The sequence below is a fragment of the Aspergillus thermomutatus genome, assembly GCF_002237265.1.
Source record: "Aspergillus thermomutatus strain HMR AF 39 chromosome Unknown NODE_213, whole genome shotgun sequence".
In the NCBI taxonomy this organism is placed as follows: Eukaryota; Fungi; Ascomycota; class Eurotiomycetes; order Eurotiales; family Aspergillaceae; genus Aspergillus; species Aspergillus thermomutatus.
The window spans coordinates 1,079-27,200 of record NW_020798263.1 but is presented as its reverse complement, the minus strand read 5'-3'; the positions used below and the strand labels follow the sequence as shown (position 1 = coordinate 27,200).

Below are 26,122 nucleotides of genomic sequence, written 5' to 3'. Positions count from 1 at the left end.
TTCCTCAACGGGGTCGATAGAGGCCATGCTCTACAGTTCAGATGCGTTTGTAAAAGTATTAAGGGGATGATGCTCACAAGATGTCCACATGACAGATTTCTCTATCCAGCACGATTGAGTTAGAAAGGAAAATCAAGTCCTACGGATATAAGCTAGATAAGTTTTACGTTAGTTGGCTGTCCTCCAGATCTTCTCAATAACCGTTGCCGCTCCCAATACCTTCTCTTCTTCGAGTTTCTTTCCAATGATCTGAAGATTTATCGGGTAGCCGTCCATTGTCATCGGGTCATAGAGGCCCCAATTCCACTCGTCTAGCTCGTTTCTGGGGTGATAGAGTTCGCTTGGCAATCCATCTTTGTCTGCACTCACTTGATCGATAGGAATGGTGACTGCAGGGTAGTCGAGCAGATTCCAGATCTTAGTGTACCTACCCAACGCACACTGCGATGGGGGACGGCCGAATGTGGAGTCGTTGGAGCAAGGAGAATATCAACTGGCTTCCCTGACGGGGACCGAACGGCATTCCACTTATCAAGATAACTCTTCTGAAGTGCAATCTTCTGCTTGTTGAGTTGCCAGTATTCATAGACGGAGATTGCCTTCCCACGGTTGATCAGAGCTTCAACGTGAGGGATACAAGGCTCCCCGGCGACCTCTACGTCGCGCCGAATATCCTCGCATCCGTCAGCGGTATAGTATTGATCCATGAGTTTGATATAGGCGAAATGATCCGATGCGTCCCAGACCACGACCTCATGGCCCTGAGCTTCCAATTTAGCGGATAGCTCTCGGAGTGCTCTCTCGATAGGGGGATGTACTTTCACAACCCCATCGTCCAGAATCAAACCGACGACGAGAGGCCTGGATAGTGCATCTTGAAAGCTATCCTCATTCCAGGGGAGAGGAGCGCATTTCGGGTCTAAGGTCCATGGTTTAGCGTTTGCAAATATGCGACAGACATAAGAGAGGGACGAAAGGTCTCTTGTCATAGGACCTATAGACGAGGGAACATGTTCTTGACCCTCGGTCGAGACCGGGACGCCGTAGTAGGGAAATCGGCTGCTCTATCATAGAATTAGTCATAGAACTATTCACCGGTGCCTGGGCTCGTAGAACATACACTTGGTTTGAAGCCATACAGACCGTTGAGACTCTGCGGGATCCTGATACTTCCTCCAATATCTGTTCCAAACCCCAAAACTGAGCCATGCAGGGCCAGCAAAGCACCTTCACCCCCTGTCGAGCCACCAGGAGTGAAAAGAGGATTCCGTGGGTTGACCGTTAGACCCCAGAGCGGGTTCTCAGTTTCGGCCCACTGAAGAAAACGTTAGTTCACCCATACCTTTGGCTATGGTCTGCAACGAGATACGGACCATAATGCTCTGCGGTAAGTTTGTCTTTCCAATGATAACAGCACCCATGCTTTTCAACATCTCAACGAGCACTGCGTCGTCGGTAGCAGGAGCAAACGAACGACCTACGTAGCCTAGAGTCGTATCGACTCCTTTGATTTTGAATTGATCCTTGAGAGTGACTGGGATGCCGTGAAGCGGGCCCGCGAGTTGGCCTTTTTCTCTGAACAGCCGGTCCAGCCGTCTAGCCTGTTCTAGTGCATCTTCGAAAACAACTTCTGTCAGGCAGTTGGTCTAATGATGTTGACGTGAGCTCAACATCACGAGACTCTTTGAGCACAATGTGAGACTCACAAGTTGATGCGCAATCGTGGCTCTGATGGATTAGAGTCATCAGTTCATCCTCCTAGGCTGCAGGGGCTTGCATTGAATTTTACCTTTTGATATAAGCAAGGCTGACCTGTTCCGCAGTATATTTGCCCCCTTTCAAACATTCGAGGAGGATAGGAACACTGTCAATGTCGGTAATCTCCTGGATGGTAGAATCGTAATGTATGCAGGTACGGTGATGCACATTGTGAATTTGAGGTGGGCGCTGACCAATATCGCTGGTCATATATGGCTTTAGAGCCTGATCTCGCAAGGAGCGTTTCTGAGCGACCGTTTGCTCCCAGGTCTGGACGCTGCCCATTCTGTGTTGGATCTACCAAAAACCAACTTGCTTTCTTACACAGAATCGAAATGCTAGGCTAGAAGCATTGATAGCGGAGTCCGAGTTTTTAAGACGGCTTGTTCGATTCGAGCCCCATACTTAGATAGCTAAAACGGCGTATCTGTGACATGTCATGTCGGTTATCAGTCCGCTATCAGCCTAAAAATCAAGTATCATTTGCTTAGACCAAGTCTATCTAAATTGTGATTGGAAATGATACTCACAGCCTCGTGGACCCCGATCACTCTAGGTTAGAAGTGGGGGATTAGGTAGAGGGGGTTTGATTGCCGAGCCGTTGGAGAGTTGGAGACGTTGGAGTATCTCGATGAAGAGGAATCCATCCAGGTATTTTGATCAGACAAACTTAATCATCATTCTTGATTGACTTGGATTCAATCTCCAAGCTCGAGAGGAGCCAGTTTCACTCCGTACTATCATCCAATCCGTCGTTCTGGGGTTGAGACACAAGCCGTCAAACAAGAGTGGAGATTAGTCTAGAGATAATGCAAGCAACGTAGTCACTGGAGATGTAAGAGTAACATGATAGCCAAAATAGCAATCCAAACTGCTTAAACCGTTTTCGATACAGATGGAGTGACTTTGAAGCATGATGATGATGATGATGATGATGATGATGATGTCGCTAGAGGGGGGCTGGAATAGTGCCTCAACACCTCAGGAATCCACAATCAACAAACACCTTAGGTTTCAGGTATCCAGGTATCTAACCTCAAGAACAATAAGGTTGACAATAATTATGATAGAGAAGACAAGAAGAGACTCGAGTCTTAGTAGTCTAAATCTACCTCGTTCTTGGACGATCCACAGAACATCAACGGTCGACTCCCTTTTCTCCCTCTAAAAGTCTTGATCACAGACTCGATCGGATGGCAGACGGGCAGAGAGAAAGGTCACCAAGGTGTGTACCTAACTAACGACGGTGCCAGTGCCCACTGCCCCCGGACTACTCCGTACCCGCTCTTCATCATCGCAAATTCAAATAACTCATCTCTGCTTTGATCATTATTCCCTTGACCCCCAGTATAATTCCTCATAATTATCCTGTCTTGCCTTCCATTCAGTTGTATCTATCTACTCCTCATTCTCTCCACCACAAATATGCCACCATGAACCCGAGTTCTACTAATGCCGTGAAGAAAACGCCGGTCCGGAGAGCATGCGATAATTGCCGACTGCGGAAGATAAAAGCAAGTTGACTCCTCTCATTCCCTCTAGTCTTGTTCCTGATGATCCTTTATCCATACGGAGTAACTACTCCGTACTTTCGCACATTGCTGCCGAGAGAAGGCAGTTATGCTAATCTGCTTAGGACCATACAGTGTAGTCTATCGCAACCATGTCGCGCGTGTTGCCAGATGGGATTTGAATGCCTCTTCTTACAGCCCCAGAAAAAGCGGGGGCCAACTGGCAAGTGAGTGTTGACCAACTGCGTGGTTATGCTCGGATGTTTTATGGGATCCGTCATCTCTGATCGTATGCACATTTTTTGATGCTCGCCAAACAGTCGTGTGTCCCAAATTCGTCAGCAGCAACAGACTCAGCTGCTACGTAAGAGTTCCCAAGCTCAACCGTCTCAACCGTCTCTTCCAAATGCTTTTCCGCATCAGAGGCCGATTCCCTCTCGGGAGACGGGGCAGCATGGGAATGCACCATCGGTACAAGATACCACCCATTGGCCTATCCATCAGCGTGGTGAGGCCTCAGTGCCGACGGACGTAGTACCGCCGCGTACAAACGCCTCGATTGGGCCATCGTGGGCTGCTACAGATACCTCGTCGGTAGATTCTCAGACCAACTCTGCGATCAGTTGGAATGAGCGAAACGATGTTGAGTATTGGCTCCCAGACAATTTGGATGCCCAAGTGCCTGTATTTGAGTTTCCAGGAAGCAATATTTACCTAAAGACGTCGCTACCGTCGATCATCCAAGCGGAGCAGGATGCTCCTGGCTTGCAGCCTCATCATGTGGATGCTTCAAACTTGGCTCTTTCAAGCATGGGGGTCATGCAAACAGGGCCCGATCCGATGAGAACGATATGGCCGTCATCGATCGTCGAGGCCAACATGATCCCGTGGATTGAGGTCTATTTCGACCGCCTGCATCCGACTTTACCTGTACTGAACAGATCCTCCTTGTTCATTCGCATGCTCGCCCAAGAGCATCGTAGAAACCCACAATTTGGTGCCATGCTACTGTCCTTATGCGCGTTCTCTCTGACGCAACCCATCGAGATTGACGAACGGCCCACTTCCTCGTCCCGAGCCAGCCAGGCCAGATCGATGATGAACGAGGCAACTAAAATGCGGAGCTGTTCTGACTTTGGGGAACATCCAACCATCGAGGCTGTTCTCACCAGCTTTTTCCTTTTTGGATGTCTTTTCGGCAGCAACCAGCACAATGCTGCGTGGCTCCGACTCCGAGAGGCTCTAGACCTTGCAGCGACGCTGGGCTTGAACAACCCTGACTCATATCGGGATTTACCGAACGACGAAAAAGGCCAACGATTACGGACCTACCTGGTCTTGTCTATCACAGAGAGGTATGAGCTTCATCGAGCTAGATGTGCCAAGACGATATATGCTAACAAAATCTCGAAAGAGCCTATGCATTGCAACGGCGACATTTCATCACCTTTTGGGGGAAACCAGGGTTCAGCATGCGTTCTGTCCATGATTTTATCCACAGTGCAACACACAGCGTCGTTTCCGGTATCATAGTTCACAACGAAAAAGATGCCGAAGGAATGCTGGGTCTGGCTCGTTTAATGGAGTTGTTCGATGCCATTGACGAGGAGGTTGTTGATTGTTGGAATCAGCGCTGCAACGTCGGTTCAGGCTATTGCGTGAATCTCACCGAGGAGAAAGCCTTGTCCATCCATCAAAATCTCAGCAGAGTCTGCGAATCCGAGCGATACAAGGGCTATGACTGGTTTGAACGCACCAGGTCGGCCCCGAATCAGGCCCAGAGCGTCCAACCGACAATCAGTATGCGGGAGACACAGTGTGCCGATGTATTTATCACGAAGAAATGGCTCCAAAATCGGGTGTGGGTGCTGTGCTCCACTCATGGTCTCCTGAGACCCGTGTCAGACCGCCAGGAGCTGTCTTTCGAATACGCCGTCACGGTTGCTATGGACACCTTGAAGATATGTCAGTCATTACGTCTTAGCTCGATGGAAGCCCATGGAATTGGCCTAGTGAGTACAGTCCATCCGGAAAACCAGTTTGATTTTCGCTTTACTCACGCGCGCACATAGGTTGAGAAGCTGTACGACATTGCGGTTAGTGCAATTGGAGTCTCTTCCAATGTCCGACAGCCTCTTGGCGAACATTCTACGGCCTCGGCGGCTAGCTCCATGGCAGGACCAGGAGTCCTGCCTTCTGGAAGCCTTGCCGGAGTGATGTCTCCAAACACAGCAACCGTGCCATCCACTCAGTCGTTAGCAGAGGATTTTATGTTGCTTATGAATACGCTCCGCGGTGGCAATCACCCCTTTTTGGAAAAATTCAAGGCTTACCTGAGTTCTCTGCACATTGTTGAGATTGGATGTAGCAACTGGGCGGAGCCGTGACTTTGTATATAATAGCTCAGCCGACCCCAGCCCTGGAACCGGCTTCAGTTCGCGGCGGATATCTGAGCTTGCACATCTTGGATTCTGTACCTTCTTGCAGCTACAGACCCGACTCTTACGGGGGATTTATCATGTATTCTACACACTCATATTCATAGCAGAGTCGTCCGAGGGATTTACGGGATCTTGAGAACAGACAACATACCCATGCCATGCCTGCGCTGGATGATCAATATAACCTGAGCAACATCTTCGCTTGTAGATCCCCTTGTGGATTTGTCCTCCAAGTGCCTTCGGAATGGGTTGATAGGACTCCGGCTCCATGCGGGAACTCTCGTATGGAGCATGCATGGGGATCCCTACTGAGTTATCCTTTCTTCTCAGGAATGAGAAGATGCACAAAGAAAATGACAAAGCAAATCGTGCGTATAAGCCTGCCACCGCGGCAGCGCTACAGCTTACCGGTTTCCCAGATATTCCTGAGTTAGTCATATTGTCTCACTGAAGGCTTGATATAGATAGCTTAACACGGCCGAGCTCTCAGAAGGCTGGAATTGACTTGCGTTGGCAGCTCCGCTGAGTAGGTGAAGAACGAGGATACAGGGTTTCTCCGACAACTCTCCGCATCCTTCCGAGATAATCCCGTGATTCATTGACATTCTGACAGTCAAAGATCACTTACCATCATCACAACTTCATGTTCATTGTTAAACTGACGACGACGTATTGATTAAGATGAGAGTTCTACTGCGTTGCTTCGTAGCAGGATTGACTTCCCTGTAATGCAATGACGACTACTCTAAGGACAGCATCAGCGAACCCATGCCGGATGCCTAGCGTCTACATCCTGTCTCAAATTCAAACTCTGTCTAGAACTGTGGCCCTCGCGTGATCTATCTGAAGCCAGTTTTGTTCTGGATCTGCAGAGACCACGCTCTATAAATCCCGCCGATATGCATATCCTCCCAGGATCCCAGCACGCGGAGGCGTTGGGCGACAGTGGAACTCAAATACGCCCCGTCCATTGCGAACCAGAACAGATAGCCAAGACCAATCGGCAAACGACGGGTATAACGCATGTAAGCACCAAATGGCGACCGTCATACCACCTTGCCGCGCCCCAGGGGTGGATGAATGACCCCTGTGGGCTTGGATATGACCCGGCGACTGGAGTGTACCATCTATCCTTCCAATGGAACCCGCGTGGGAATGACTGGGGAAACATCTCCTGGGGCCATGCCACTTCCAACGATCTGGTGTCCTGGAAAATATCTCCCGAACCTTGTCTGACGCCGTCTGCGGAGTATGATCGATGCGGCGTGTTCACAGGTTGCTTTCGTCCCCACGGTCCGGATGGCAAGCCGGGTGTACTTACGTATATATACACGTCCGTAAATCATCTCCCACTTCATTATACTCTGCCGTATGTCACGGGCAGTGAATCACTCAGTATAGCAGTCTCCCATGATCGTGGCACGACATGGCAGCGATTCGACGGCAATCCGATTATCCCGGGGGCCCCTGCAGGAGTCGATGTGACAGGCTGGAGAGACCCTTATCTGAACTGCTGGCCCTCGTTGCGGGCCCAGCAACAAGATGGGTTGGTCTCCCCTAATCTGTATGGATTCATCTCCGGGGGCATCGCTAAAGAGTCCCCAACAGTCTTTGTATACGTCGTCAATCCCGACAATTTGACGGAGTGGACATACTTCGGGCCTTTGCTTCACGTTGGCTTGAATTTTCGACCCTCTCGATGGTCGGGGGATCTGGGCGTCAACTGGGAAGTTGCCAATTGCTTAACGTTGACCGATGACGGCGTCTCCCGAGATTTCGTGATCTTCGGCGCAGAGGGATGTTTGTCTTCCGAGGATGGATCAAAGAGAGTACCGCGCTCCCTACTCTGGATGTGTGTAAATGTTCGACCTAGGCTGCAGGCACATAGCATTTTCGAGCCTCTCGCAGAATATGCATTCTCTGGGATCTTCGATCACGGGTGCTGCTACGCCGCAAACTCTTTCTGGGATCCTATCACCGAGCAATACGTCGTATACTGCTGGATTACGGAAGAGGATCTACCGGATCGTCTGCGCCATCGACAAGGCTGGAGTGGCGTCATATCTCTGCCGCGAGTAGTAGGGCTGGTGACTCTTGATAATGTCAAGCGAGCCCACCAGTCGAAGTTGGAATCCATTACGTCTATCGAGACAGAATGCAATTCGCAAGGTACACGAGTTCGAACATTGAGTATCCGGCCGGACCCCAGGCTCGACAAGCTTCGAACATCAGCACAAGAGTTGCATTTATCGAATGTACACCTGGGCTCTTTGGCCCATCAGCCCTCTGCGTTCTTGCCCTTGGGTACTGCTAGGTGGGAACTGAACGCGACCTTCGTGGTTGAGAAGCACTGCGCGGCAGTAGGGTTGGAAATCGGCCACAGCCCTGGTGAGCTCTCATGCTTTCTCTTCCCCGAAGCTGCAATAATTGCTGACGCACAAGGAGATTTCCACCAGCGCACGGTCCTATCATGGAAACCATACGACGAGACGTTCACAATCGAAAGGCCTCCACCTCACGATGCCGGCGTCAATCATGCTCCCGAGACCGCCCCGCATACTCTCTTCACCTTCTGCAACAATGAAGGCGAGGAGATGACAGAATCGCTTCAAGTTCACGCATATTTCGATTCAAGTGTGCTAGAGGTGTTCGTGAATAGCAGAACGGTCATCTCCACCCGCATCTATACTCCTCATGCACAGGCCTGCACTGGGTTGAAGTTTTTCGCCTCGGCAACCGAAAGTCAGCTGAAACCATCGACATCCGCTGCTGTGCTGCTGAGGGCAGATGTTTGGGATGGACTGAGCGTGATTCGTGATGAATTAAGTATTAGATAACTCTCTAGACTAACGTTGTATCTCATGACAGTCCCACAGAGGCGGGAGGAAACTCGTAACTATGAAGATAGGGGTCGAAATAAACATGGTACCCACGTTCTGGTCACGGTAATTGCCAATCAATCGCCCCGACCGTTCAGATGCGAGCATAATATTGCTGCAAATCCTAAGACCGTAGTCATACACGCAAGCTATGCGCATGAGCGTCAATCGTCCCCATAGAAGGGAATGTTCATTATACGCCTGGAGGCTGAGGGAAATGGGAAAAATGCTAGATTGGGTCGGAGCATTTCATTATGTTACCGACGTCGACTGGCTTGCCAAAACTTCCACCCGGGAAACGTAATCTTCCCATCACGCTGATAGATGCGAAAGAAGTAGACCGGGACACCAGCGATGATGAAGGCCACCACGATCAACGTCTGCAATGGCTCGGCGATGACCGCGCGACTCAAAAGAAAGAGACTGACGCAGCAAAAGATGATTGGTGTCGAAAGCCAGGTCTTGTAGGGGCGCTCCAGGTATGGTTCCCGGACTCGAAGGACAATCAGGCCTAGCACTGTGAGGAAGTAGAAGGTGTACCCTGCAACACCATAGAACGTGACCAGAGTTTTGAACTCGCCACCAACGATATATATCAAAGTCAAGGCGCTGTTTAATGCCATGGCGTTTATCGGTGTATAGCCAATGCAGGTGTTTTCCCCAAAAATCCGGGACAGCGACTTGCTAGCCCAGGAACGGCGCTGCAATCGATTGCTTCCCATGACGCTGGATCCACCAGTCCAGAGGTTGCCGAACATCGAGGGCAAGTAGCCTTCCTTGCCAGCAGCGTAGACCAGTCGACCACTGGTGAAGACCGTTGCGTTGAGGGCCCCAAAACAGCTTGCAGACACCACGAGGGCGAAAACCAGCGCTCCTACGGAGCCAAACACCTTGTCACCAAATTGAACAGCAATGGTATTGCTCGCCTCTATGGTCGAATGAGGCAGCACAAGGAAATACGAAACGTTCGCAAGCAAGTACGATAGGATCACCAGCGGCATTGCCGTGTGAATCACTCGGGGAAGATCCCGGTTGGGATTTTTAAATTCGCCAGTCACATAGTTTGTCTGCGGGTACCGTCAGTAAACGATATGGGAAGAGAATGTGGGAGGGCAGATGCCTACGTTGTCCCAGCCATCAAAAGCCCAGAGACCGGCGTACAATGCAACGGCCCAGCCGGAGATGTCAGTACTCGTTCCCTTGAACCAACCTTCTTTCCACTCATTACTGGCGCTCCCGGTTGAAGAGAACCCAGTCACAGCAACGACGATACCGATGACCGTAACTCCTATTAATGCAATGAATTTGAAGAACATGAAAACATCCCCTATACGCGCAGCCACTCGGGTCGATATGCAGTTCAGCACGGTCACCAGAAACATGCCCCCGATTGCGACTCCCTTATTGATCCAGGGATTGACCGTCTCGGCATTTGCGCCTACCACTGCTCGCACGACATACTCGCCGAAGATGATCGCGATGATGGCGGCGCTCCCTGGCTTCAGCACCAGAACAGCGCACCATGTGAAGAGAAAACCAACCAGCTCCCCGAAGATCTTAGAGAGATAGACCTGAGCCCCGCCATTCAGAGGGATAGCACCACCCAATTCCGCATAGCTGGCCGCTCCGGTCCATGCCAGCAACCCTGCGACAGCCCACGCGATCAAAGACGCACCGGGAGACCCCGCATTGGCATTGACCTGACTCGGAGACGAAAAGATCCCAGATCCGATGATCAGTCCAACCACCAATGACAAACCATTCAAGTACGTCAATGTCTTATTTCGTTCCAACGAGCCGTCGGCGATCCCGCCTTGTCGGTCAAGCACGGAGGGAGCCCCTAAGGGAGCATACCCCCCTGCTGTTTGCGATAGTGGGAAGAGGGCATTGCCGAAATCGAAGGCAGAGGAGATGGAGTACGATCGGGCCGACCTCGGTCGCCCTGACTCAAGATTGGCGTGTAAATGTGAGGTCGATAGGGGATCCTCGTCCTCGAGGGAGAGCTTGCGTGAGGAGGAAATGCCCGAGGGCGAGGATGAGACTGAGGACCTGCCCGCCGATTCGGGGGAGGAAGAAGCAAGAGAGGCAAGTTCTAGAGAATCACGAGGGGCATGGAGGTTGTCCGATCTGGTCTCCGTTTGAGTAAAGGTAATATGGGACATTTCTTCGAGCCAGTAGCTATAAAGGCATTTATGAATCAACTGTGGTTATTCAAACAGGTCGTCAATAAGAGCGGACAAGGATCTCTCCATCCCAGCGTAAGGTGGAGGGCTGTTGCACAGACGACAATGGCGGGGTCTATCGAACCGACGGCGATATCATATGATATGGTAGTACAGCAAATATCCCAGAGCAGAAAGAGATTCAGAGTTGCTCTAGATAGTGGTGAGAGTGAGAGAGGAAAATGAGGATGATCGTCGACAAGGGGTCCTTCATTGATACCCGATCGAGTTTAGCGCCAGGCCTCAGTGTGTCTCCAGAACAAGCTTGAAGATGATGATCATTATTATTAAAGGACTCCAAAATAACCATTTATCGTACGTGCTCTTTCATTGAGAGTCAACCTCATGAAGTCCCGACTACCAAGGTCAGGGGGACTCTTGTTCAGCCTGCCATCTACTCTCAGCAGGAGAATAACTTCTCGTCGTTATACTGCGCCTTCATCGTCTACATCCTCCGCATCTTCTCCGCCGAAACAGCGTCTATGGCTTCAACTGACCATTGTAACGGCAACCGCGGCAGGAATCGGAGCCTATGCTAGATCGCAACAAGACTCAGAGTCGGCGATCCTGAATCCAGTCACCTTTACCAAATACCGTCTTGTCGCAAGGGAACCGGTATCGTCGAACGGCAGTATCTTCACTCTGAAACCACTCAAACCCGACGGCAATCGCGAAGTCTACGAAGATGCATGGAAGACGGGCATATGGAGCGTTATGTTCAAGCAGCCGCAATTGCAAATTGGACGAGACTATACACCTCTACCGCCATTGTCGCCAAAGGACCAAGATGAGCAGGAAGAAGGGTCCCTCCGGTTCTTCATTCGAAAAGACCCGTTCGGGGAAGTGTCGCGGTATCTGCATTCTCTTGGTGTAGGATCATCTGTTGAAGTGCGCGGACCTCGAATCGAATGCGAAATCCCCTCGGATACTCGGCAGATACTCTTCATCGCGGGCGGTACTGGAATTGCTCCTGCTTTGCAGGCTGGACATACGCTTTTACGCCGGACGGACGCGGACCACAAGCCGAGACTTCACATTCTCTGGGCGAATCGAAGACGGGATGACTGCTCGGGAGGTTGCAACGATACGTCAGCAATAGATGAAGCGCAGCAAAGATCCTGGTTTTCTGGTCTATTCGGGTCATCAAAACCCAGCAGTCCTCCGCCACTAGATCCCACACAGGACCCGGCAGCCACTTCGCTCATGGTCCGCGAGCTTGAGGCTCTCAAAGCTCAATATCCGGGCCAAGTTACGGTTGATTATTTTGTGGACGAAGAGAGTTCGTTCATTGAGAAGAAATCCATCATGAGGTTCACCGATTCCGCCTCCTCCAATGGGCCTCCTGGAGGTAACATGATCCTTGTGTCAGGACCGGAAGGCTTCATCAGCTATATGGCAGGACCAAAGCTGTGGGCGCAGGGGATGGAACTCCAAGGTCCACTCAAAGGAGTCATCAAGGAACTCGACCTGAAAGATTGGGCGGTCTGGAAGCTTTGAGGATCCACCACCCCGTCTATGTACATTTACAACATCTAGCATTCTGAATCTTCCTCTGTAAATAATTATATATAAATTCGGCACTATGTTGAATAAAGCTGGGTAGTTCAGGTTAACTCCGTCCTAATAGGAAAAGACTTTTTACACGTTAAAAAAAAAAAAGGAATCATAGCCCTCGGAGCAACCGTTTAAGCCGCGGTGGCATAGTCTTCGAGGTACTTGGCCAGCTTCTCAACGTTCTCCAAGGGAACTGCATTATAGTTGCTGGCCCGGATACCGCCAACACTGCGGTGTCCCTTCAAGCCCTGGAGCAGGCGCTCCTCAGCTCCAGCCAGGAACTCCTTCTCCTTTTCGGCATCGCCGCCGTAGACGCGGAAACAAATGTTCATACGGCTCCGGACACTCTTGTCCGGAACAACGTGGTAAACCTGGGGGTACTTGTCCAAAACACTGTAGAGGATCTCCGCCTTGCGGTTGGAGATCTGCTCCTGACCGCTGATCTTCTGGACACCGTATGTCTGGACGAGTTCGGCCATGACCTGGCCGGCAATCCACAGGTTGAAGATGGGGAGTGTGTTGTACAGGGAGTTATTCTTCGCGATGGTCGCGTAGTCGAGTACAACGGTTCCCGGTAACCCGCCAAGGTTCAACCGATGAAGAAGAGCCGGTGCCGGTGTAGGGGTCTGGGGAGGCAAGAGCGACTTTTTGATAATGACGATGGAAATACCAGCGATACCAATGTTCTTTTGGGCACCACCCTGCGGTCCGTTAGCTCGGAGACTCGAAAACAGAAAACTCCGCCAAAGGAAGGATACGTACGAAGATCACAGAATACTTGCTGACATCAACTTTCCGGCTGAGGAAGTTGGAGCTCATGTCTGCAACGACAAGTCGGTCGTCCGACTCCAGGATCTTGGGGAAGCTGGGGAACTCCACACCGTCCACCGTCTCATTATCGCAGAAGTAAACAAACGCCGAGTTCTTGCTGGGCGAGAGAGCCCAGGTCTCCTCTGCAGGGATCATGCCAAACTTGCCATTGTTCGCGGTTCTGGCATCCAGCGCAATGTTCACATGCTTGGCACCCACCAGACGAGTAGCCTCCTGCGCTGCCTTCAACGACCAGGAACCCGTGACGATGTAATCCAGCTTCAATTCCTCCTGCACCTCCCTTTGTAATCTCTCAACGACCAGTTCGTCCTTGTTTTCGCTGGCCGAAATCTCCGCCTCTGCTCTCTGTCGTCTGCGCTCTACCCAGACTCCCACAAGATTCTGAACCACCGAGCTGAACTGTCCACTTCCACCACCCTGCATAAAGAGGATCTCGTAGTCATCGGGAATATCCAGGAGCGTTGTCAGGCTCGCCTTGGTATCTTCCAGGATCTTGTTTGCGGTAGGGGAGCGATGCGAGATTTCTCCGAGTCCGAGACCGCAGTCATTGTAGTTGACGAAGGCCTTTGCGCCCGCCTCCACGACAGAGGTGGGCAGGGGAGCAGGACCAGCTCCAAAGTAGGCGACCTCTTGTCTGGAAGGCATGTTGACTGTACGAGCTTCGATTTTTGGATCAATTGAAGCAAATTCAATTAGTTTTGGCCTGAGAAAAGGAAAAAGAATGAATTTGAATGCTACCGGGGTTGACTCGAAAGGTTCCCAGAACCCCGCCGGAGATTGACAGATGACTCCGAGAGCGGAATGTCACTCACTGCCCCTGGAAATTGACTCATCGCCTAAATCACGACATATCTAGATAGAATGTTCTGCCAAGGGTATTTTTTGACATACGTAGTACTTTATGCCCTATTTGTAGTACGTCTTGGCTTGGTTGCACATATCACCACCTTTGAGAGGAAGTGTATAGTGTAGGAGCGCATGTCTTGTATAGCTTCAACTTATCCTCTTATGGTAACAAGTGCAACTTCATCTGAGATGTTACTTTCCATCCCAGCATACTTGCTTAACGTCTATTACTGTTTGACTAGGCTTGCACTTCAGGCAGTAGATATTCATGATGAATGTCCTATTGTATCAGATTCATGCTGATGAAAGCTTATTTACAGAGAGAAAAAGCATGCTGTGTGGCTGTATCAGGTGTATGGCATGATAATCCTATCTTACTGGAAGCACTTTATCAACTGTGGCAGTGTTAGACTGATTAAGAGACTGAGGACGAGGGGAAACTGACAATGATCAACAATGGCCACCCCTCTCGTCGGTTTCAGCCTCGTCCGTGACTGTCAGCCTGCAGCTTCGCGACTCTAACTTAGTGCCGCAGCTTGGCTGTGCACTTCGAAGTCTTTCTTGATTTTTTCTCATCCTTCCCCCTTGTCATTCTATCCTCATTTTGATATTGTTCCTTTCTGTTATTGACAAAATCATGCAATCCCCGTCCCTGGTATCTATTTCAATCTAAGGAGCCGTTTGCTGTCTACATCTTCTTCCACTGATCTTATCCCGACCAATGCTGGACTTATAGCTACACCAGAATACCATCTTCTCCATGGACCCTTTCACCTGGATCGGTGCAATTTCGGGAGTCCTTCAAATCGCTCAAGTCATTTCCCAGACAACTGCGGGTTTAGTCAAGTTGAAAGGGAGATTCAGCAATGCCGATCTCACCATCCAGTCACTCATCGGAGAGCTATCAATTATCGAATCGGCTTTGACTCACCTAGAGGACTGGGCCAAATTCAACGCCCGTGGACCGACTAAATCTGAGGAGTACATTGAAGGATTGAATGTCGCACTGGATGGCTGCCGAGCGGTTATGGAGGTTCTTTCGGAAGAGGTAGCGTCCCTCGTCCAAAACATAGCAGGACAGGACTCTGTTGTTGGATTCAGAGCTCGCGTCAAAGTGGTTTGGAATGAGGACGTCATGCGAGGTCACCAGGAAAGACTCCATGCGCAGGTGGTGGCCTTGCAATTGCTCCTACAGGCATGCCAATGGTCGGAGCCTTGAGTGCCTGAAATGCACGTTCTATGCTGACATCGCGATAGTCGCTCATCATCCGAGCAAGTCGAGCTGCTCCGGAGAGCGGAAAACCGCCAGATCATCAAAAAAGTCGCGGATGATACGGCCACTCTTCGGGGCTCCAGCTACGCAGGTTCCCACGCACACGGTTCGAGTTGGAGTTTTTACCAGCCATCCGTCAGCAACGCCGCTTCTGATTTGGACCGAGTGCTTGCCCCTTCTCCTTCAATCCGTTATGCAGACCAACACTTCCGTTCAAAATCGGACATAGATGAAGGCTATGCAAGTGCAGCCACTACCAGTCGCAGCTACTCGCAGACGGGTGGCTTCTCGGTGCCGCTTCGCCCCAACGACTCGATCGTTCTGAGGAATGGTCACAGCACGAGCGTCACATTGCAACATGCTCCGCGCCAGTACAGCCAGAGTCAAGTTCGACGATCGCAATCGGATTCAAACCCACCATCAAGTGCTCGTCCTCCGTTGGGGTCCAAGCGCGAGAAGATACGTTCGGTCTTGCGACAATTCAGTCGAAGCAGCCTAACATCAAGCTCTTCAAGGTCGCCTGGTTTAAGCCCTACGGCATCAAGAGTAGCACGACCTGTTGACGAAAAAGATCTCAAGACGAGCATTGACCTCACCACTCCTGAAGGGGCTACAGCTCCTTTGATCGTGAAACTAGCTCAGTCAGGAGGTTTGGCTGACATTGAGATGCTTATAGAAAGTGGGCATGGAGTTGAGACACGGCATCTGAGTACTCGCAGGACAGCACTATTGGTGGCAGCGCACTGTGGTAACGAGGCAGTGGTCAATCTGCTTATTCAGAAGAATGCGAGACTTGATGCTGTGGATGCCTGGGGTTCTACGGCTCTCCATCTAGCAGCTTCACGTGGCCATTTTGACGTCCTTCAGCTGCTTCTTCTGGAGCAATTGGACCCCGAGGCACGAGATGCCCGGGGCAGGACAGCGCTTTGGCTAGCGGCTGGTCGAGGCCAGCTTGAAGCCACCCGCTTGTTGATCGCTCACCATGCCAAGGTAAATGTGCGAGCGGAAAATCATACGACGCCACTGCATGCTGCAGCAAAGCGAGGGGATGAAGCAATTGTAGAGCTTTTAATATCGTGTGGCGCAGATTTAGAAGCAAGAGATGGTGCAATGATGACAGCGTTGCACTATGCATGCGAAGAAGGTCATCTAGGCGTGATGAAACTGCTCCTGGATAACAAAGCAAATATCAACACACTTGGAAGTGATCGGAGGACGCCGCTCATCTGCGCCGCAGCAATGGGGAGATTTCTGGTGGCGCAGGAGCTGCTCAGACGTAAAGCCTCGACTCAATGTGTGGATGATGCTTCCATGACTGCGGTACACTGGGCCGCGTTCAATGGACATACCGAGATTGTGGATCTCCTGAGTCAGAAGAAGGGCGTACTGGCAGCAACCAACAAACTAGGGCGAACAGCACTACACCTTGCGGCCATGAACTCGCGTTTTGCGGTGATAGAGCTGCTTGTGCGCAGGGGTGTACCGGTCGACACACGATGCCAGGACGGTCTGACCCCTCTCCATTACGCCTGTTTGGCGAACAGCCTTGAGATTTCCAGACTACTGCTCATCAGTAACGCGAACATCGAGGCGCAGACAGAGATCGACCAGCGGAGACCCATTCACATCGCAGCCGCTCGTGGATCAATGAATATGCTCAATTTGCTTTGTGACAAGGGAGCCTCACTGGAGGCTAGAGATGCCAAGGGTGACCGGGCTCTCGGAGTCGCTTGTCGCCACGGCCACGCAGCAGCCGTTCAAAACCTCCTTGGTCGAGGTTGCCCCTTGTACTTGGCATATGAAACCAGGCCACAGGAAGATTCCCCACTGTGTCTGGCAGCGATGGGGGGCCATCTCGCCGTAGTATCCCTTCTCCTTCAGCACGGTGCATCCGTCGTGCGGAAAGACGAGTCCGGATGGCAGCCACACCATTACGCTGCGTATCATGGACATCCTGACGTTCTGGCCCTGTTGCTTCAACGTGGGCCTGCATCGGCGAACGATGGGACTAGCTTCGGCCTCGACGCCGCAGGAATCGGCTTCGCTCCTCATGCGATCATCTCGGAGGAGCGGAAGGAGCAAGTCCGGCGGTTGTTGCACCGAGATAGCAGGCAACTCGCCGCGCAGGCCCAGATCTCTGCTTTCCAGCCCCCTCCAGCTGTAGGAGGAACACTCCATGGCACGGCAATAGCCCCTCAGCTATCCTTGACGATTCGGTCTCCAGAGCCCTGCGCTGAGCCCTCGGCCATGGCACCTCAAGAGCTGCCTGTTACCCTCGAGCAAGGACTGCCCCCGAGCCGGTCCGCTACACCAGAGCATATGCGCGGAGGAAGACGCACCAGCATAGGTTTGAAAAGCAGTCCACCACAATCCAGACAGTTTGAGGCAGCTGTACAGTCTTCTTCATCAGGTAGAGCTGCCCGTCAACTTGAGCCCAGTGTTTCTTACACTGGGGCTACTTCGGAGCCTTGGTTCGACTACTCTTTGCCGTACTGGAGGGGCTCTCCAGTTTCTGCTGTTCGTGAAACTGAGACTGAGGTCGAAGTACTCGCACCACAACCAAGTCGGGGGACGACATCAGAGGTACCGGTGCTATCCACATTCGATTCCGTTGACCCTGGCTGTGGGCCAACTAGTACGGTGAACTCGGATTCGGAGTCTTCATCTGTATATACTGCGTGCGAGGGGCAAGTTTCAGGATGAAGGAGGGCTTTACATGTAATGAATGCTTTGTGTTGACGACTATAATACCCATAATGATTATGTTGGTGTTTTGATAGAATAATATCATATAATTTCTGATCTACTGAGATCTCAATCAGGGGAAACCTCCAGCAAGTGGAGCTGCGCCGATTATCCACTTGCCGAGCATTTATCAACAGTACACGATCAACCATTCGCAACCATTTACCATAGAACTTCCTTCTCCATTAATTGCCATTCGAATAATCTCGTCATCCCATTTAAAATGGTTCAATTAGGTCGTTATGTGGTCGAGGATGTAGATTCCTACTATGGACCTGAATACACCTGCACCATCTGCCGGAGCCAGTTTGACTACCTGTCCGAAGTGGCCGAGCACTGTCAATGGGACCACTTCTGGTGTGGGCGATGTGAACGGGTCTTCGTCTCAGAGGCTTCCAAACGCGATCATTTGCGGAACTCGCATCGGCATCATATTTGCCATCTCTGCGAATTCGAAGTGGACTTTCCGTCTCAGCGCGACTTGGAAGACCACCTGGATGAACAGCACTGCTTGTGCGAACCATGCAGAAGATACTTTCCCTCGGCCTACGAGTTGGGCCAGCATGATATACAATGCCACAACTGGTGCAATATCTGCGACCGGTACTTCTCCAACGAGAACAATTACCGCATGGTTCGTCCCCCTTATCCTATGATGCCCTTGCTCGAATGCTACCTACCGTACGTATCCTAACGCCAAACAGCACCAACGCTCGCACGACGCGCGTGACGAAGAATGCTTCGGCTGCTACCGGGCATTCGGATCATTCTCTGCCATGCTGATCCATCTCGAAGCGGGCAATTGCGCAAAGGGCGTGGGGCTTAGTGACATTCACGAGATGGCGTTCGAGTGCTACCAAGCCCAATGATTATTTGCCATACTTTTGCCCTGAGCCTGGGTGTGGGCGCGAATTCCGATTCCCGTCGGCTCTCTATCAGCACGTGGAGACGAGTCCGAGCTGCGATCATCTGTTGCAAATGCCGAAGTGTTTGGCGAAGTTGAGGCGCTTCATCTCGCAGCGGGTATAGTCCGCCAACTGGTAAAGACGACGGCAGCCCGCGACATACATTTATCGCATCACATCGAAGCATCGATTAGCGTTGCATAGACACAGACGTGCAGAGCTATATGATCCTTTGGAAGTCTATGATTGATAGTACACAGCCACAACAGACGGTACATGACTTGACGCGAGTCATTCTGATCATTCTGGGCACTCCGGCGCTTATTCAAGTACCTTTTGCTGGGCATATTGATATTGAGGCTGTTCTCAATGATGCAGCGTCGAGAAAGCTGTACAGATTCCATCCGTACAGTGAAACTAACAAAACATGATATGAAAATTTAAGCAACACATTTCATCCGGTATCTACTTGCTGATAATTATCTGCTTGTATCGTTGAAAAGCAACGCTTCGATGGTCGGATGGCGTCCGCTTGGGTCAACAGACTAAACACCTCGTATTCTAGTGCCGGGCTATCAGCCTTCTCACAGTCCTCACCCCTTTTCCATGCACTTGGCATCATTGTCATTCGAGACCCGTGCTCGATCTGAAGAGAATCGATGGATGAGATCTCGTTCCCGACCAGATGTTGTGCATGGCTAAGTCTCCCTCCATCAATTTCAATGAAACTGCTAGGGGGCTTAAATTTATATAAGAGATGGCAACACTCTCTTGAACATGCGCAAACGGGAATGTCCCCAGAACGCAAGCGGTAGGGAAAATGGCCTCAGTGTCATCGTCTCCAGAAGCTCCCCAGCAGAGCAGCATATCTACCTACCATCTCTACCCAGAAAATGAGCACAGCATCCTGATCTCACCGCACCAACTTCCTATCAAACCGAGGAAACGACGCAAGTTCCTCAAGGAAAATCCCGAAGTCGCGACAGATCCAAATGGCTTCTTCGTCCACAAGCCCTACATCTCGTTCCACCGACCCCCGCGGACCCTGCGACGAGGCAGTAGCAAGCAGGGACCCCCCATCTGTCTCATCCACAACTCCGTCTTCTGGAAACGCTGGAATCTCCAGTTCGGGGAAGACATGGTCGCAGCGATTGACCCAAGAGGCGCAGTGAGCTGGAGCCGACGAAGCAACCCTGACAACCGCATCGACGACGGCGACGACCTCGCATTGAAGGGCTACAAAGTGCGCACGTGGCGACTCTGGCGCGAAACGGGCAAGCAGTACCATCGAGACGTGAACGCAAAGCGGATACAGAAGAAAGGGAACACCAGTAAAGAAGATGCGCAGCAGGCAGTCGGTCATTCCGACAATGATCCCGATCCGGATGCGGGTCATCGACCTGCGCGTGCCGACGATGCCATAGCGCTGTGTTGGATCGCGCCACTATCCACGCACACCCGTCGTTATCAGTGGAAGTACGCTGGGGTTGACCTCGTCTGGAAGGGCACGAGGAGTCTCTCCGCAGAGCACAAGTGGTCGAAGCGCTGCTTGCCATGGCACCATCTCAAGCTGACTGCTCGGTACCACCTTCTTCTGGCGATGATAGCACTGATCAAAGCCAAGGAGAAGCGGTTCTCGCTCAGTATTGCAGCAGCATCGCGAAGGAAAAGTATGGCGTCCTGGTCATCTACGAGGCAGAGGTATCCAGGGTTTTTGGACCGCACACGCCAAATGCAAATGTAGGAGGCAATCATGACAGCTCCCTCATCAGAGCCCATGATGCCGTTATGGCGACTGCAGTTTGTATGGTTGTCGGGGAGAAGCAGAGACGGAATGTTGTATATGCGATCTTCAAAGCAATCAGAAAGGCCGGCGAGGACGGGGGAGGTTAGTTAGCTTCATCAATTATTCATTGATCACATTTGCATGTCGAAGATAGAATGAACATCAGTTCCAGATCATCCTCCTCCATCTGAAAAACAAATATTGTTAACAGCACTGCCCTAACACCAGGACGAGATCCCACCAAATACCCTATAGGAAACCAGCCATTTTCCCCGTCGATCCAAGTATGACTCAACGATAAGCAGCAGTTACGAATTTCTTCACCACTCGAGCTGAAGAACGCCCTGTCATCTGCCCTGAAGCCGTAAATGAGTATTCCAGTCTCGCTGATTAACCTACCAGCGACCCGGAACTCAATTCTGTGGATTTGTAAGGCGGACGTCCCGCGATGTCCACGCAGCTAAGCCGTGATGATGAATCTCGCACCCACAGCCAGGACAGAAGTCACGCACAGAACGATCGGGAATGTGCGAGAATGAGCTCGAATCAGAGTACATACGTACAAGACTTTGTTGCAAAAATAGACCAACTTTCAAAAGATTGGAAAGCAGAATGTTAGTCATTTTCCTCGCGGTTGCTCATTCTTGCCGGCTTGCCCCGTGGGTGCCTGGCCGGTTTGTGTCATGAGGCAGACATATATTCAATACAAGAGAGTATAAATAGTAGGCATCTTCATATTGTAGTCTCTTCAGATAGATTCCATTCATTTCAGACTGCATAACATCTACGATCTCGCAATCATCTTGACTTGGTCAGTCCTGCCAGTCTTGCGTACATTTCATTACTGGTAGCTACCCGATACGCCCTTGGACTCGAGTATCGAACTCGAAACGACACAAGAATTGGACCTCAGACCGGTCCTCTGCTCTGCTCTCCTCTTCACATCACAAACGTCAATGGGAAGAGGTGGATACAACGCTCCCGCCAAATCCACGAAGCCCTCCCATCCGGTAACCTGCCACGCCTGCACTGACGTCCTGCTCGACTTGCCATCTATGCAAGGCCGTGGCGGATATAACGACGTGCACAGCGACGACGACTAAATATTGCTCGAGAGTAGAATCTGTCGGCATATATTGACCAGATTGAGCTTGTTGCTCGCCTGATCATGATGAGTTGGTACAAACAGGGGTGCCTGGGATATGGGCCGTGGGATGGGAATGCCCCATTTTGGGAGGAAGCGATGCAACGATGTAGATGCATAAGATCGCCAGGTCGACGAGTATACATGCAATCTCACTTTCCAACGCAGAACCTAAAACAAGCCCCGACGTTAGCCACAAAGCGACATCATCATAATCGCACACGGAAACCTACTTTTCGAATACGACGCCCAAGACATCCTCCACGTCCCCGCTCTCACCTTTGCCGGTGATCTTCGCAAGAGTGTCGGCGGCAAATCGTAGATGCTCAGCCGCCATCACGACATCAACTTCAGTCTCAATATTTTGATCATGGGCATAGCCGGGAGTTTGGGGCGTTTGGGCTTGGGTTGTCTGGTTCAGGAAATCATCCAAGTGTTGCATGCATCTCTGTAGATTAGAGCTTTGTCGATGGGTCACTCCCAAGGAATCTTCCCAATACGAAATATCATATTGTCCATTCTCATCCCCTTGCATTCCCGCCGGGGATGCAATTTCTTCAAAAGTGGAAATCAAGCCCTGTAGGAATCCTTGCATGTTCCCCGGATCTGATTGCTCGGGTAGATTCCCTTCCGAGGCCTCGTGGCAGGATATGTCGAATATGCGTTTCTCCGGAACGGCTGGAAACAGTGTCCGTATTTTCACCTTCAGTTCATGCAGTGACTGGCCGGACCGATCTGCTGCAGGCAGTCGATCACATTTGTTGATGGCCACAACAATGCACTTCGCAGCTTGTACACAATCATTAACCGCATCAATCACCTCCCGCTCCACGGATAGTCGGTAAGGCGAGCCACTGGTCCCTTCCTCCAGGGAGACGACCAACACAACCACATCCGATTCCAGAGCCCTGGCTCTGGCGCGCCGGATACCCTCCTTCTCAACTGCTCCGATGGCCACAGTTCCCTGACCGGTGGAATCGCTATTCTCGGACCGGATCCCAGCCATATCGCCAAGCTTGCAGTACCAGCCGCCGAGATCAACCCCAACATCCACAATGTCCCGAGTAGTCCCCTCCTCGGTACTGACAATAGCGGCTTCCTTGCCCACAATCCGATTCAAGAGTGAGCTCTTGCCTGCGTTAGGAGCCCCAAGCAAGGCAATCTTGATCCCATTGCGCAGGAGTTCTCCCCTCGACGCGTTTTCGATATGCAATTTCAGCTGAGTCTGCAGCGCGCGGACCTGTCCTGCGACAGAGCGAACAAACTCCTCAGGCGACTCGTCGAAATACTGGTCCTCAGAGAAATCAATCAACGCCTCCAGCTCCCCGCGCGCATAGAGTAACTGCTGGCGCCACAATTCATATCGTTTCGAAAGAGCATCACTGGCGCCCCGAACAGCAAGGCGCCGCTGCTGTTCTGTATCAGCGGTGAGCGTATCGCCCAGTGCTTCGATTTGCGGCAGATCGAGCCGGTTGTTCATAAACGCTCGGCGAGTGAATTCGCCCGGTTCTGCATAGCGGACCAGACTCTCCGGCCGATTGGTGCGGGCGATCGACGCCAGCACCGACTTTACGATAGCCGGGCCGCCGTGAAGATGCAGTTCGAGGACGTCCTCGCCTGTGACGGTTTTGGGTCCAGGGAAATACAGGACAAGAGCCCCCGCATCGAGAACTGTGTTGGCGGACGGCTCTTGTGTAGGATCGTAGAGGGTGCGTACTGCAGCAACACGCGCGCGAGGAAGAGGTGCACTGGGACAAAGGGCCCGATAGATCTATTCAGAAGGCCGAAGAGTAGGTGTCAGCTGCGCTTCGGGAATAATTGTCAACATTAACATACCTGCACACATGCGGGACCAGAGACTCGTACAACCGCAATCGCTGCTCTACCGGGGGCAGTAGAGAGTGCATATATCGTTGAATCGGCCTCCAAGGAAAATCGAAAGCTCGAAGATGCAGAGAAGTGTCGGCAAGCGCTGGGTGATCTCCGCTGGACTGGCCGTGCTAGATCAAGAGCGGTTCCATGACTTGGTTTCGCTACGCAAGAACATCGGCTCCATGACGGGCGAAAGGTGAAAGCCCGTCGTAGACTCCAAAAAGCGAATGCTCGCATGCGCAGGCAATTAAGGGGAAAGCTATGTTGCAAGGAGCGAAGGCGGAGAACCAATGCTGATACTCATATTTTATCCATCATGGAGTGATACTCTGTCACGTGATTCCATACATTTTCTTGGGTTGGAAATAGTGACTACCATTTATTTACAGCGTCTGCGTGTTAGACAGGCCATCCTCTTAATGTCCTATGAAAGAGCCTTGAGCATATAGCCAGCCTACTTGCCGAGTAGTTCCGGCTTTAGGAACCTTGCTTGAAGTGAATGGCACCATTGATCTATTGACCTTAAAGCAACAAACCACGCGCTGGTCAATGCGAAAACCTTCCAGGGGGCCAACATATGCATGGGGGATATTCAAGGGCACGACACTTGCGTCACTTCGTCACGCCTGCGCGCCGAAAGACGCCGAGCCATACGCCAGACAACCGACGCTTCAAGATCCACCGCCAAAGAGATACAACAAGGGCAAGTGGTCGTGCCAGGGCAGGAAAAGCACGAACTGCCGAAGTAACACGCACAAAGACAGTCAACAACGGAAGGAAATTATGTACAGAAATAGAATCAAGAAGAGAAGTCGGGATAGATATGCAGAGAAGAGAACAAAGAGTAAGAGATGCCGAAATATGGATGACGGGTAGGTGGGACGATGTACTGTCGAAAGATGAATTCAAAGCAAATCACAATGAATGTATGCTCGGGAACAAAAGTAGAAGACGAAGGAAAGAGATGGCCGTGCTGCCACTGTTGACTGGAAAAGAAAGAAGAGGGCTGCAGTGATCAAAAAGCAGGAAAAGAAGAAGAGGAAAAAGGTGAAGACAAGTAACAGTGGGGAATATTATACACTGAGAGACATAGGGAAATGTTTCCGAGACGACATCAGTTAGTCTATCAATCAAACATTATATTATGAGAGTTCGGGGAATTTTGAATGGGCAAAAAAGGGCGAGGACACAGCAATCATGGGTTATAGATCAACCCGACTGCTCTGTAGGCTAATTCGGTGGCGAGCCATCGTGGGAAGATTCGTCACCAGGTGATCTATCATGCATATCCGCGTTCGGCGAAACGACAATAGAGGGAGTTTGAGGAGGCTGTGAAGCCCCGTCCTCCTCGTTCGAAGGGCTGACCATGCCGGGTTCATTCGGTGCTGAGGCTTCGGTATTGGGCGGTGGTGTCGTGGGCTCTGGGACGGTCGACAAAATCGAACCGTCAGCGCTGTCTTTGCTAGCATTTCCTCCATTCCTCCTTCTCAGTCTGCGTTTCCGACGCTCCTCCTCGGCGCTCTCTCTTCTCCGTCGAGCACGTTCTCCATTGTTATCCATATTATCCCTGAGACCTTGCAGCATGCTTGCAGCGCGGTCTGCAACGTCTTCGCTCTCCGAGATCTGCAGCTCTTTCGCATGAGTGTCTACGTCGGTCTCTTGACTTGGCGGGCTCAGCAGGCCGGTCTCTGTGGCGCTAGCGTCATTATTGCTGCTCACGAGAGTGGCACTGTTACTGTCCGCCTGCTTTTCACCATTTTCGGGCTCAGATGCAGTGACGTCCGGCATCTTCTGACCTGAAGCAATGCGAACCTGGTGACGTTCCTTCAACCTGGCGCGCCGACGACGATCACGTTGATCTCTAGCTTGAGGAGCTGCAGCACGTAGTTTCTCCAGAAGAGAGTCCATGGCACCGCTCGTAGCAGGAGACTGCGGTGCATCGCCTGCACCAGAACTGTTGGCGAGGCCGGCATTGACACGTTTGCGGGCCAGAGAAGCCTCTGTACGCTTCCTGGCTTCTTCGAGTGTGATGTTCTTCTCTTTCGATTTCTAGGAATTGATTAGCCATGATTGTTGTCGTCACAATGAACGGTCATATAGGAGGCGACACAGGAAGAAACTTACCCTCCACTCCAGCAAGAACGAAGCCAGCTTTGCGAAGAAGTCCCGTCGAGCTCCTTCATCTGTATTATCTTCTCCGTAAAAGACCATGATGTCGTCGTACGTCTTGACCATCTCCTCCAAATAAAGCTGCATTTGCTCCGCCTTTCTTCTGGCATCTTTCATACTTCGCTGTACGACTTGGCTCACGCGGTCCTGTGGATGGAACTTCTTGGGATCGCTCAAATTGCCGGC

At 51.3% G+C, this 26,122-nt stretch overlaps 10 protein-coding genes across 10 annotated transcripts; 5 read left to right on the top strand and 5 right to left on the bottom strand.

Annotated features, from left to right (window-relative positions):
* Positions 1 to 168: 168 nt before the first annotated feature.
* Positions 169 to 2,043, bottom strand: CDV56_103581 (uncharacterized protein; the record flags this gene model as incomplete). Its single annotated transcript, XM_026757200.1, has 6 exons — positions 169 to 389; positions 437 to 1,064; positions 1,121 to 1,315; positions 1,374 to 1,646; positions 1,707 to 1,728; positions 1,790 to 2,043. The coding sequence occupies 6 exons, from the start codon at positions 2,041 to 2,043 to the stop codon at positions 169 to 171; spliced, it is 1,593 nt and encodes a 530-aa protein (XP_026611664.1).
* A 1,397-nt stretch (positions 2,044 to 3,440) lies between these two features.
* On the top strand, positions 3,441 to 5,656 carry CDV56_103191 (CeGAL family transcription factor; the record flags this gene model as incomplete). Its single annotated transcript, XM_026756810.1, has 4 exons — positions 3,441 to 3,496; positions 3,590 to 4,624; positions 4,684 to 5,281; positions 5,342 to 5,656. The coding sequence occupies 4 exons, from the start codon at positions 3,441 to 3,443 to the stop codon at positions 5,654 to 5,656; spliced, it is 2,004 nt and encodes a 667-aa protein (XP_026611663.1).
* Positions 5,657 to 6,609: 953 nt separating this feature from the next.
* Positions 6,610 to 8,547, top strand: CDV56_102848 (glycoside hydrolase family 32 protein; the record flags this gene model as incomplete). Its single annotated transcript, XM_026756467.1, has 1 exon — positions 6,610 to 8,547. One exon carries the CDS (start codon positions 6,610 to 6,612, stop codon positions 8,545 to 8,547), a length of 1,938 nt encoding a protein of 645 aa, XP_026611662.1.
* Positions 8,548 to 8,846: 299 nt separating this feature from the next.
* CDV56_102580 (putative amino acid transporter) lies at positions 8,847 to 10,751 on the bottom strand (the record flags this gene model as incomplete). Its single annotated transcript, XM_026756199.1, has 2 exons — positions 8,847 to 9,656; positions 9,714 to 10,751. The coding sequence occupies 2 exons, from the start codon at positions 10,749 to 10,751 to the stop codon at positions 8,847 to 8,849; spliced, it is 1,848 nt and encodes a 615-aa protein (XP_026611661.1).
* Positions 10,752 to 11,156: 405 nt separating this feature from the next.
* Positions 11,157 to 12,308, top strand: CDV56_102372 (cytochrome b5 reductase family protein; the record flags this gene model as incomplete). The annotated part of the gene is made up of 1 exon (XM_026755991.1): positions 11,157 to 12,308. The coding sequence occupies one exon, from the start codon at positions 11,157 to 11,159 to the stop codon at positions 12,306 to 12,308; it is 1,152 nt and encodes a 383-aa protein (XP_026611660.1).
* Positions 12,309 to 12,496: 188 nt separating this feature from the next.
* Positions 12,497 to 13,841, bottom strand: CDV56_102174 (O-phospho-L-serine:2-oxoglutarate transaminase; the record flags this gene model as incomplete). Its single annotated transcript, XM_026755793.1, has 2 exons — positions 12,497 to 13,066; positions 13,128 to 13,841. The coding sequence occupies 2 exons, from the start codon at positions 13,839 to 13,841 to the stop codon at positions 12,497 to 12,499; spliced, it is 1,284 nt and encodes a 427-aa protein (XP_026611659.1).
* Positions 13,842 to 14,802: 961 nt separating this feature from the next.
* Positions 14,803 to 18,929, top strand: CDV56_101460 (ankyrin repeat protein; the record flags this gene model as incomplete). The annotated part of the gene is made up of 5 exons (XM_026755079.1): positions 14,803 to 15,248; positions 15,300 to 17,662; positions 17,726 to 17,938; positions 18,297 to 18,694; positions 18,765 to 18,929. The coding sequence occupies 5 exons, from the start codon at positions 14,803 to 14,805 to the stop codon at positions 18,927 to 18,929; spliced, it is 3,585 nt and encodes a 1,194-aa protein (XP_026611658.1).
* An 856-nt stretch (positions 18,930 to 19,785) lies between these two features.
* CDV56_101164 (uncharacterized protein) lies at positions 19,786 to 20,858 on the top strand (the record flags this gene model as incomplete). Its single annotated transcript, XM_026754783.1, has 2 exons — positions 19,786 to 20,635; positions 20,710 to 20,858. 2 exons carry the CDS (start codon positions 19,786 to 19,788, stop codon positions 20,856 to 20,858), a joined length of 999 nt encoding a protein of 332 aa, XP_026611657.1.
* Positions 20,859 to 22,124: 1,266 nt separating this feature from the next.
* On the bottom strand, positions 22,125 to 23,951 carry CDV56_100688 (tRNA modification GTPase; the record flags this gene model as incomplete). The annotated part of the gene is made up of 3 exons (XM_026754307.1): positions 22,125 to 23,666; positions 23,732 to 23,886; positions 23,933 to 23,951. 3 exons carry the CDS (start codon positions 23,949 to 23,951, stop codon positions 22,125 to 22,127), a joined length of 1,716 nt encoding a protein of 571 aa, XP_026611656.1.
* Positions 23,952 to 24,997: 1,046 nt separating this feature from the next.
* CDV56_100404 (uncharacterized protein) lies at positions 24,998 to 25,816 on the bottom strand (the record flags this gene model as incomplete). Its single annotated transcript, XM_026754023.1, has 1 exon — positions 24,998 to 25,816. A coding segment is annotated over one exon (819 nt), but the record flags the coding sequence as incomplete, so codon positions are not given.
* Positions 25,817 to 26,122: the final 306 nt, after the last annotated feature.